This window comes from Cicer arietinum, chromosome 7, assembly GCF_000331145.2.
Source record: "Cicer arietinum cultivar CDC Frontier isolate Library 1 chromosome 7, Cicar.CDCFrontier_v2.0, whole genome shotgun sequence".
In the NCBI taxonomy this organism is placed as follows: Eukaryota; Viridiplantae; Streptophyta; class Magnoliopsida; order Fabales; family Fabaceae; genus Cicer; species Cicer arietinum.
Window position 1 is genome coordinate 904,532 of NC_021166.2, and position 12,094 is coordinate 916,625.

Below are 12,094 nucleotides of genomic sequence, written 5' to 3' on the forward strand. Positions count from 1 at the left end.
AAAAAATATTTCTTATATATATATATATATATATATATATATATATATATATATATTTGACTCTTTATTATATTTTAAATAACGTAATTTATTAGCTATACATAATATAAATTAAATTTTTTTATTGTAGTTATAAAGATTAATTTTGTTAAATAATTTATTTATTCATTCCCATGAATTTTAGTGAATGTTCGCAGTAAGCCATTTGAATTTGCATTGATAATTTCCATAAAAACGAAAAAAGAATTTGCATTGATCACAGTCGTCGTCGTCGTCAGTAAAAGAGTCTCAGTCATTCACAAACAATTAACAATGGCACCGTCTTTCACAAACGGCGGCTCATCCGTTGACACGGTGGTTCCTCCTTCGGTCACCGGCCGATTCGCTTCCGTTTACAGCGAAGTTCAAAACAGTCGTATCTTCCACACTCTCCCTCTTCCCTCCGTTCTAAAAACCCATTTCAAGATTATCGATGGTCCTCTAAGCTCCGCTGCTGGCAATCCTGGTATTTCACTTCCCCCCTCATCCAACAATTTTCAATTTCTCGTCAATTTCCCGATTTCTCTTTAATTTTTCGATTTTTTCGCTTCTGCAGATGAAATCGCGAAACTGTTTCCGAATCTGTTCGGCCAACCGTCGGCGGTGCTGGTTCCGAGTGGTTCGGACACGGTGCAACCTAATCAAAAGCTGAAGATTGGTGTAGTTTTGTCCGGTGGTCAAGCTCCTGGAGGTCACAATGTGATTTCTGGAATTTTCGGTAAGGATAGTTTTTCAATTCAACAGAATCAATTTTGGTGGTAATCATCATAATTTATCTCCTGAACTTTTGTGGTTAGATTTCAATTTTTGCGTTTAATTTTGTTTTAGATTACCTACAAGACAGAGCAAAAGGTAGCACATTGTATGGTTTCAGGGGTGGTCCTGCAGGAATCATGAAGTGCAAATACGTTGAACTCACCTCAGAATATATTTATCCTTATAGAAATCAGGTTTATTTTCTTAGTTACGAGTTTTGAACTTTCTATATTTGTAGTTCGACAATCCTGTATTGATTTTAATTTCATAGTTCTTGTGAAAATTTGTTTCTTGTATCCTTCATCTTTGGAGCTTCACATTTTTCAACTGTGCAACTGGTAAAAAACCAAATTCGGTTTTTCGAAGGTTCTGTGGGATAGATATATGTTTTTTACTGTTGTGTTGTACTTCTGATGCTCTAAACTTGATGCATTTGACTTGACAAGTTCAGATGCTTTCTATTTCTAGCTCATTACATGCAAATGTTTTCAAGTGTTCTTTTTTCTACTGTAACAAATCTTTTTTTTTTTCTTCTACAAATCATGATATTTAGCGACAACTCACATAAAGTTTTCTGTTTGCAGGGTGGCTTTGACATGATTCGCAGTGGGCGGGACAAGATTGAAACTCCAGAACAGGTTGGCCAGTTTATATGCTATATGGAATGGTTATCTGATCTCTTATGCATATTTTAGTACGAAGATTAATGTATTTTAGTTTACATGCATAGTTTAAACAAGCTGAAGAAACAGTTCTCAAGCTAGACTTGGATGGGCTTGTTGTTATTGGTGGAGATGACTCAAACACAAATGCATGCCTCCTTGCTGAGTATTTCAGGTTTTTTGCAAATATAATTTTATTACGGCATGATTTATGGCTAGGAACAGGGCAGTCTTTATTTTTGCGGGGGAGGAGGGCATCATGTAGTCTTTGTTAATGCAATTGTATCTTCTTGTTAGTTTATGATTTACCTTGACGGCTTTCAGCTCTTTCAGCTGTCTAGTTATTATATAATTTGGATTAATTGATTAATTAATTTGGATTTATATTTGATTAATTTGGCATTCCTATTTGTTGAACTATACTTGATTAATTAATTTGGATTTATACAGGAGCAAAAATATTAAAACTTGTGTGGTCGGGTGCCCTAAAACCATTGATGGTGATTTGAAATGCAAAGAAGTGCCCACTAGTTTTGGGTTTGATACTGCATGCAAGGTGAACAAGGCTATGGATTTATAATTCTGTATTGGTCTAATCTTTATATTTTAACATTTAAAAAATGTAATCCTGTCTTTGGATCACCAATAATTTGCCAAACAAAATGATGTCTAGGCTAGTCCTTGCATTTTCGTCGACTTTTTTCTTTGAGCACTTCCATAACCATTAGAGTATATGAAGAATATTTTATTATATCTTGATTATATATGTTGGGTAAAACAATAAGAGAAACTATAAAAAAAGACTTAGAAATTAATGAGTTGGCGTAAAAATTATGTGATTTCTATGTTTCTTGTGTCTCTAATGAGATTACGCACCTATATATAACGATGCTGCAATAATTACATTCAATGGCTAGGAAGTTGTATTGACTAGGACTACTAACAATTAGCCTAGAATGTTGCACAATCAAGAAATAATTAAAACATACACTAATTTTAACACTCCCCCTCAAGCTAAAGCGTACTATGCTTTAAGCTTGTTACATCAAAACATTTTATCACAAAAAAAAAATGAAACTAAGGTTGACAACTGTTAGACTAGTTTGAGAAGAGAAAACACCATTAATGATTCATGTGTGAAAGAGTCACCATTGGATTGATCATCAGTGGGAATAAAACGCGCCACTAGTATGATTCGTATGTGGGAATAGAGTCACAACCGAGTTGATCGTCGGTGGAATGAAAGGTGCCACTAATTTGATTCATCTGTGGGAATAGAATGATTGCCTGAGCAAATGGTCCCTTGTCCATGAAACTAAGTTCTCACAACAATAGATACAATGCAGAAGGGGGAGTTGAAAGATGAGAGGTTGCTGAAAAATCACCAAATCATGAAAAGACCCGCAGAAGGTGGCCGGAGACAGGTGCATGCGCTCTCACGCGTGTATTTGGTAGAGGCGCATGAGACCCACACATATAGAAGACAAACGCACATGACTACGTGTGCGTTGTCGGTTGGCAACAGGATAAGCACCGTCATGCTTGCCGGAGGATTCCGCGGCGGTGTTTGTTGGTTTTGGATGACCACTAGAAAAGGGGCTGCTGGTGTTGGCACAACTGCAACAGAGTAAAAAAAAAAAAAAAAAAACAGTGACAAACTGGTGTAAAGCACAACTGTGTTTGAAAGAAAGAAAAAAAGTCACTGGAAAAACAGACAGTGAAGGCAACACTTTTGAGGCAGCTGTAGCGTTGTGGCGCGTTGCTAGAAAGGTGGTCAGAGTTGACAGTGATAAAAAAAAAAAAAAAAAAAAAAAAACAGTGACAAACTGGTGTAAAGCACAACTGTGTTTGAAAGAAAGAAAAAAAGTCACTGGAAAAACAGACAGTGAAGGCAACACTTTTGAGGCAGCTGTAGCGTTGTGGCGCGTTGCTAGAAAGGTGGTCAGAGTTGACAGTGATAGATGACTGTATGAAGACAAAAAAATTGAAAGACTGAAAAAAGGTGGTGCTTCCAGTGGCATTTGCTGCCGTCGGCAGCGTTAGTGAAACACAAAGACGGGTCACAAAATCAGAACCTGCTCTTATACTATGTAAAATATGAGTAATTTGTGTATTTCTTGTGTCTCTAATGAGATCACATACCTTCTTTTTTATAATGATGCTGCAATAATTACTTTCAATGTCTAGGAAGTTGTATTGACTAGAACTACTAACAAATAACCTAAAATGTTGCACAATCAAGGAATAACTAAAGCATGCACTGAATTTTAACATGATATAGATATCAAATATGACAGAACATTATGGTGTTGTTTTATTCATGTAGCGGACCCTACTTAAGTGAGATAAGACTTGGTTGCTGTTGTAGATTATATATGTTGAGTTATTTATAGTCATATTATCTTTTGGATTGTGTTTCAAAATTCCTTATATCTCATGATACATTATTTGGTTAAGAACACGAGTCTTGTACTAATATAAACAAGGGTCAATGTTTTGTCTATCAGAATCATGTTGAACATATCATTCAAGCCAATGTCTATATAAAGCTTATTTTTGTTTGATTACAATTATAAAAAGCACTTTTATACGAAAGTAATTATGATTATAGTTCTCTTTAGAAGCTACTACATGTAGCTTCTCAAGATAATAAAAAGATTGTGTTTTTTCCTCTCCGATTCTGGTTTTTCTTGTTAAGCATGCACTCTAAAAGAAATTAGAAGTAAGTTTTCAAAACAATAATATTTTTTCATCGATAAAGCTAGAACAAACAGGCTCATAATTCTGCTATTTTAACTATTCTTTACCCCTTCCATACCTAAATGACTAAAATCTATAGCTTAAACAAGTATCATCCTTTGTGACTTGACTTTTCATTGTCCTAGATGTAGTGTGGTCTAGATTTTTGTCGAAGTTGCAGTTTGTCTTGACTCTTGTTCCATATGCGATTTGGCCTCTACATTTTCTCCCAATGTAGTCTCTATCCCCATCTTTTTTCCATGATTTGGCTTTGCCGATCTCCAATCTCAAATATATATCGTTTGGTTATTCTTTTCTAATTGGTACATAATACATGTGTAACAACTTTAAAGCTTAGTAAACATTAGCCTGAGAGGGTGTATATATGAATGAGAGGGTGTATATATGAAAAAATTATAACATCTTGATCATATCTTAGAGTAATTAAGAATATCTTGCTCATCCCTAATTTGTATAAATAAGGATAGGGATTGATGCTTTTGTCTTTTGTAATCACATCCAACATATCATTTACATCAATATCAATATAGCTTTATTATTTTTAGTATTCTATTTCCTCCTCCTAGACCAAAAGAACTAAACCCTATAACTTCGATGATTTCTTTCTTCAACCCTTATATGTTCCTTGAACTGTATATAATTTATGGCATGTACCGTTAATGCTGCTTGTACATGGTCTGACCTTGTTCACATTTTTATGTTAATATAATGCAGATCTATGCAGAAATGATTGGAAATGTTATGATTGATGCTCGATCAACAGGAAAATATTACCACTGTACGTATACTATCGTAGAAAACTCTTCAGACTATTGCAAATTGCAGTTAATGATTTGATATTTACATAGTTGCACTGACCAATCTTAATGCATCACCGTGAATATTCGGATATTGATTTCTGTCACGACTCATTTGCTTACCATTTCTTACAAAATGGACCACTTAACCTATATTACTTGTTCTCATTCTGACATGTAAAGATTGGAAGTCATGTTTTCAATTCTTTGGTTTTGAAATTTGCAATACAATTATTGTGACAACAGTAACATTCCAATACATAAAAAGTCATCATTTGTAACTTATGTCATCTTTTGACTCAAGTTCGATGCTTTTATAGGAAATAATAATATTACTCCTGTTTGACTTTGAAGATAGAAATACCTTGTTCATAAAGTTTTCTTGCATTATGTTATCTTGTTAATGATTTTCCTACTTCTGATTCTCTTTTATTGCATTTGTGCTCATGACTTACACTTGCTGAAAGATTCATATATTTTCACAACATTTTATTGAGTCGAAAACAAATTCATGAAAATTAGTCAATTCCCTACCTGTTCATTATTGTTCTACCGAGTTTCAAACAATGGGTGAGATGTGGTCACCTGTCTGCAGTTGTGCGGCTTATGGGGCGTGCAGCTTCACACATTACACTGGAATGTGCTTTACAAACTCATCCAAACATTACTATTATTGGAGAAGAGGTTTGTCATAAATTTGACCATGTCATCTAGTGTTTGGGCAGTGCAGGGATTAATAAAATCAATATTAAGTGCATCCACGTTGATTTTGCAATTGAAGTTTGCTAATGGCTCTCTACTGCTTGTATTTTTTGTCATAAATTGTAACTGAAACAAAAATAACTGTTTTGTACAGCTTTGTAACCAGAGAATTAAATGAAAATTATAGTTCAAATTTTGCTTCAGCATGCCAATAACCCCTTCAATATAAAAATTAACAGACCAGCTTGATAAAGCAATACTAATGGGCTGATGAGATATTTAATGGAGGCTTAAGTTACTAATACATTTCAATATTCATCACTTCCTCCCTCGCAAGCAAAAGATGATTTCCTTGTGCAACTTATTTACTTTGATTCAGTGACATGCCAAGGGGTTCTGTCAAATCTTTACTTTGAACAGTAAAATCTTATTTTAGGTTGCTACTAAGAAGCTGACACTGAAGAATGTCACTGACTATATTGTGGATATCATTTCTAAAAGAGCTGAGGCAAATTATAACTATGGGGTCATTCTTATACCTGAAGGTCTAATTGATTTCATTCCTGAGGTAGCTATCACTCTTCATAAAAGATACTTATTTTAATTGTTTTTCTCCCTGTATGATGTTTTGAGGCAAATAATATGGAAATGCATGCTGATAATAATTATTTGTATCTTCTATTTGTTTGCAGGTCCAACACCTTATTTCTGAACTCAATGAAATTCTGGCTGATGATACTGTGGATGAGGGTGGGTTATGGAAGAAGAAACTCACTGATCAGTCATTAAAGCTTTTTGAATTTTTACCTCGACCAATTCAAGAGCAATTAATGCTTGAAAGAGATCCACATGGAAATGTTCAGGTGCTTAATGGTGTTGTGGTGCTATGCTTACTGTGTTTATTTTTCCCATTATGAAATTCAACTAGGCCTCAATGTTGGTATGTTCTCAATTAGGTTGCTAAGATAGAAACAGAGAAAATGTTTATTCAAATGGTTGAAACTGAGTTGGAGAAGAGAAAGCAAGAAGGCACATATAAAGGCGGATTTAAAGGGCAGTCTCACTTTTTCGGGTACTCTATCTAATTTAGATCAGTGTTGGAGTTGCAAGGTTTGATGATATAAGTTGCTCTGTAACAAAAAAAAGGTTCTATGGACCTGCTTTATAATTTGCCTTTAACAACTATTTTTTTTTATAAATCTTTTGACCTTACATTTGATCATGGTATGACTATGTTCGATTTCATTGATTAGTGTTTGCAGTTACTCATACTCTACTAAAATATGCAGCTATGAAGGGAGATGTGGCTTGCCAACTAATTTTGATTCTACTTATTGCTATGCATTGGGTTATGGTGCTGGTGCCCTCCTTCAAAGTGGGAAGACTGGATTGATATCATCAGTTTGTGCTTCTCTAAATGCTCTTTTCTTTTCACTATCTTCTGATTATTAAATTTAATATTTCTTCTAGATTCGTCTTGATGATTGATTGTGGTTGAAATTGTAAGGTTGCGAATTTGTGCAATCCAGTAGAAGAGTGGACTGTTGGTGGAACTGCACTCACCTCACTAATGGACGTGGAGAGGAGACACGGTATGCATTGTAGTCTATAAAAGCTTTGGCTTCACAGTTTACCCCAAGGCCTATCCTATGAATTTGAATACATTAAATAACCTTTTATCTCCATGTTGATACAAACATTAGTTCCTAGTTATATATGTGATGTCGCAGGTGTTGACAATAAATATATTTAAAATAAGAAATATTTATGTATTTTCTGAACAATCTATACTCACAAGCTGTTTCTTCTAACAGTGTCCGTTAATGTTAAAATTCCATAGCATTATGAATTTCATTTATTCCAATGTTTTCTTTTATGTTTTGATGTTTATGAATTGTGTGATTTTCTGTGCAGGTAAATTCAAGCCTGTGATTAAGAAAGCAATGGTGGAGCTTGAAGGTATATCTATTTATGTATTCTTTACTCCTCAAAAGTAACAAGCCGAGAACTATATTTAACCCATGTAGAAGAAGATTGACAGTTAAATGAAAGGGAGAGAAAAATATATTCTTCTATGGATCCATAATTTGCCACAAAAGATCAAGGTTTTTTTCTTCCAGATATTGCTATATACTACTTTCGTCTCACAGTAAATATTATTTTAGCAAAAAAAAGTTGTCTTAAAATGAATGTCATTTACAACTTTCAATGCAACTTTAATTAATTTTTTTCCTATATTATCCTTCAATGATTATTATATACACAACTTTCAAAGCATTATTATACTTTGCATTGATATTAGTGAAAAATACACCAATAGTTAAGATGGGCAATTTGGTAAAATGACTTCTCTTTTTCTACTAATTATTACATTTCTTTAAGTGTATAAAAATCTTAAGCGACACTCATTGTGATACAGAGGGAGTAAAAGTGTATCTTCAAATCAGATACTGTAATTCTTACCGTTATAATATCAGCTTCAATTCTCTTTTGTGCCAAATACTATATTTCATGTTGAATTTTTAGGGGCACCGTTCAAAAAGTTTGCCTCCTTGCGGGATGAGTGGGCCCTAAAGAATTGCTACACCAGTCCAGGTATGCATGGCCTGTTCATTCACTTATGGTTTCTTTTTTTTGTCTGCGCCTAAAAAGGTGATGCTGCTTCACTTAGTTGTACATATACAATCTTAATAGGTAAAAGTGGATCTCACCATTTTGTGAATAGTAATAACGTGTTGAGTAAGTATATTAAAAGAATATTTTTGTAACATTTTTCTTGTAAAATATAGTCATTTGCTGGAAATTGGTGCTGCAAGTTGGAGTTTGCTCTATGTTGTATTGGAGAAACACTGATGATCTCGATCTTTACTGTAGGTCCGATTCAATTCACTGGCCCAGGATCTGATGCAATTAGTCACACTCTACTCTTGGAGCTTGGTGCGCAAGCTTAGGCGTGCTATGAGTATTCGTTTTGATGGTGGCAAATATAATAAACCGGAGATCATATAGGGCTCGTGTTTCTGTTGAACTTTTTTAGTGTAATTATGTGAGAAGAATGTCAATAGGTATATATAATCAATCAAAAGTTTAAAAAACATGAAGAAAATACAATAAAGCTTTTGCTTAAATTACTTCATAGTTGTCTTATGCCTGTTAAGCTGGCTAATATGTAAAGTTGAGGTTCATAATTCATTTTTGGGATTATTTCTTTGCATTATTTTGGTTCAATTCTCTCACTATTTTGATACTGTTTTCCATAGGTTGTGTTTGATAAAAATAACTGATTAATCAGCTGAAAGTTGATTAGTTAATGGAAGTGTTCGATAAAAGAAGGTAATGGCTTGCTACTTCTTCAACAATGGTTGGTGAATGACATAAGTAGTGTGACTTCGTTTCTTCTTCAAAATGCTACTTATCGGTTCATTCTATTTCTATTATTAAGTCTAAATTATGACATATCTAATGATTGGGGAGCAAAGTGACCTTTTCTAAGACTAAAAGTGGACATTTATCAAAAAGATAAGATAAGATAGAACTATGTCTGTGTCTTCAATACGAGGAATTAAAGATGTGATCTGTCTTTACTTGCTTTTCACTTAATAATTTGGAGCAATCATGTAGTGTGAACACAAGTAATTACACTCTCTGCACAAATAAATACCCGACGCTTGTGAAAATGTAAATTTGATGAGTTTGATTTCTTAAGAAATATATTTATGTCATATTAAATTAACTTTTGATTTTTTTAATTAATAAAATGAACTTTAAATAAAACTACAACTCATTGAATATTAAATATCCCAACGGTTCGTTTTTAAGGAATAATTTTATTTAATTTAACCATACTTTTTGTCTTCTTTTCAAGAGATAAACATAATTACATTGAAAACATTGATAACATAATCACATTCAAATTAAGCAACAACATTATATAATTGATGTTCAATTTTTTTTCTTCTAATGTATAATAATTTGAATGAAGTATTAGTTCTACTCAAATCACAGCTTCGTACGCATAAGTGTAATATTTCAATATCTATAAAAGAAAATGCTAAATGTTACAATTTAGTATTCGTGATTTTTCTTGAAAATGTCTTTGTATTATATATATAGGTATACTGTATCTATAAAACATAGTGGGGCAATTGAGTGATCAAGTGCTAAAACTTTGTAACATTGTAAACAACTAAACATACATTGAAAACACGTCTGTCTCTTAATTTGTTTCCTCTAACACACATCCATACATTCAGATACAAACAAGAGGGGTTTAAAAATGTTGTGAAGTAGTATGACTAGGTAGGTATGTATCAACTCAAGGAATATGACCCAAATAAACTTTATTAAACAATGCACATGATTATGGGGAGCTGGGTTGGTTTTTGTTGGGTCCATAATGTTTAAGCTACTGTTATGATGGATTGGAAGCAAATAAAATAAGCACGATCAGACAAATAATCAGCTTTTTCTTCATTTGTTTTCTTTCCTTTTGCACTGAATTGGCTTCTTGTGTGAACGGATAAAGGATAACTATTATCCTCTTGAAGACATATCATATGACTAGTTTTTTTTTTCTTCTTTAAAACATTTATATTTTGTAATGCGAAATTATTAATGTCTTTGAGAGGATTGAACACGAATACATCACGAAAGATTTTGATTGGTTAGTCAAATATTTGACCCGTCATGTTTTCAACCCAATATAAAACTAAAACCATTCTATTTTTTTATAAACAACGCACATAAGCTTCGCGACATTTCAGGAAGAAAATTTTCGTGACGTATAGTACTTTTTTTCTCTTATATAGCAGTAGATATTTTTCTTTTTAAGTTTATAAAGAAAAAAAACAAAACAAACTCTCAAGACTTTCTTGGTTCAAGATATATTTTTTTGTTATGATTGGTAGTTACATAATTTTCGTATTTTTTTTACAAAAGATTAATTTGTAAGAAAATGATTTTTTTTTACTTTTATCAATTTTTAAAAATGAACACACCCTAAATAAAAAATTTAACACAATTAATTATTTTTTAAAAAAAATGTACACCCTAAATAAAAAATTAAAGACGGATAAAGTGTTTTTTTTTTCTTCTTATACTTCATAGAAAAAGTGTTTTTTACTTATTTATTATGATTGAGCAGATAACTGTACCAAATCAGTGTTGCATCACTGAAAGTAAGAGAGTTGAGAAGTACATTTAGCTAGCAAACAATTGCAAAAGGTAAATTAATCGTTTGGCTTTTGCCCTTAATTTCGTGACTCTTTTGAACAAATACAGTACTATGACTGTGAATATCATAATGGTCCCTTTTCGTTTTGTTTTTGTCTTTGCTGGCAATTATTGGATCATCATTTCTCAATTAGGAATCATTTTCTATCATCTCCCTAGTGATTAATTAGGCCTATTTTTTCATGTCAAACAAGCATTTTTAATGTGTGCGTATAAGTAGGGAATTACTTTTTGAGTATAAGTCTTTATACTTGAACTTTTTTTAATAGAAACTTGAAATAGTAAAATGTCAAAATTTATCTCTTTTCATACTTTAGTTAAAAAAATTAATTAATTAATTTTTATCTATTTGATCACATGAATAATTATCAAAATCAAAATTGTTAACATTTACTGTCATTTGAGTTGAGGAAAACAAGTTGGACTGTTTGTTTTAGAATATTTAAGTTGATTTTATAAAAAAAAATGTAAATAGAAATTGAAGTTAATGTATTTATAGACAGATTAAGGTGAAAAAGTGTATGTGTTCAAAAATAAAAATTTAAAAATAGTTTAAAATAATTGATTTTTGATTGATGAGAACGGTGAATAATTTTTCAGGTAAAAGTTAAAGTTTATATTTTTTTTTCCTTTACCATCAACTAGTATGTACCAAACATGAGTACGTTAATTTTTTAGGGTTCTCATGATATTTATCCATGATGTAAATTAAAAAATATTCTTTTGTAAATAGATATATTTGATTTTTTTATTTTCAAAATATTTATAATATTAATTATGAGTATATTTAATAAATAATGATGATAATTTTTAATAATCTGAAATCTAAAAAGTATTTAAAAAGAGGTAGTATTTCATCCGACTATAAATATGAACAAAATCGAATCAAAGAAAGTTATTTTCTCTATCTTATTTGTTATTTTTTATTATATCAAATTATTTATTATTTTAGAGTATTAATATAATATTAATTAATTACTTTTTTTAATAGAAAGTATTTATATAAATAAAATTTATTTTATCGAGTAACCATGTCCTCAAGAATAGGGTCCGAAATCATATATAGGTCCCCTGTCCTATACTATATTTCCACCCATCCATGATGAATTTAGCTTAGTCGCATGTAGTTGAAATAGGACTAAGATG

At 31.9% G+C, this 12,094-nt stretch overlaps 1 protein-coding gene across 2 annotated transcripts; it reads left to right on the forward strand.

The window, feature by feature from the left end:
- Positions 1–191: 191 nt before the first annotated feature.
- On the forward strand, positions 192–8,933 carry LOC101491165 (pyrophosphate--fructose 6-phosphate 1-phosphotransferase subunit beta). Of its 2 annotated transcripts, none has more exons than XR_012161324.1 (16): positions 192–505; positions 596–757; positions 868–989; positions 1,380–1,433; positions 1,526–1,632; positions 1,908–2,013; positions 4,932–4,995; positions 5,610–5,698; positions 6,153–6,284; positions 6,409–6,579; positions 6,673–6,788; positions 7,006–7,117; positions 7,224–7,308; positions 7,631–7,821; positions 8,243–8,311; positions 8,591–8,933. XR_012161324.1 is itself a non-coding variant. In XM_004507603.3 (16 exons), the coding sequence occupies exons 1-16, from the start codon at positions 313–315 to the stop codon at positions 8,665–8,667; spliced, it is 1,704 nt and encodes a 567-aa protein (XP_004507660.1). In that variant the 5' UTR covers positions 198–312; the 3' UTR covers positions 8,668–8,933. The 2 variants fall into 2 exon arrangements, 1 of the variants encoding a protein (XP_004507660.1); XM_004507603.3 differs by having other exon boundaries at positions 198–505; positions 7,631–7,675.
- Positions 8,934–12,094: the final 3,161 nt, after the last annotated feature.

Coding starts and splice junctions, on each gene's coding strand:
- LOC101491165 (XM_004507603.3), top strand. CDS start 313: ATGGCACCGTCTTTCACAAACGGCGGCTCATCCGTTGACACGGTGGTT. Junction 6,580..6,672: donor ATCCACATGGAAATGTTCAG/GTGCTTAATGGT, acceptor GTTCTCAATTAG/GTTGCTAAGATAGAAACAGA. Junction 7,118..7,223: donor AGACTGGATTGATATCATCA/GTTTGTGCTTCT, acceptor TGAAATTGTAAG/GTTGCGAATTTGTGCAATCC.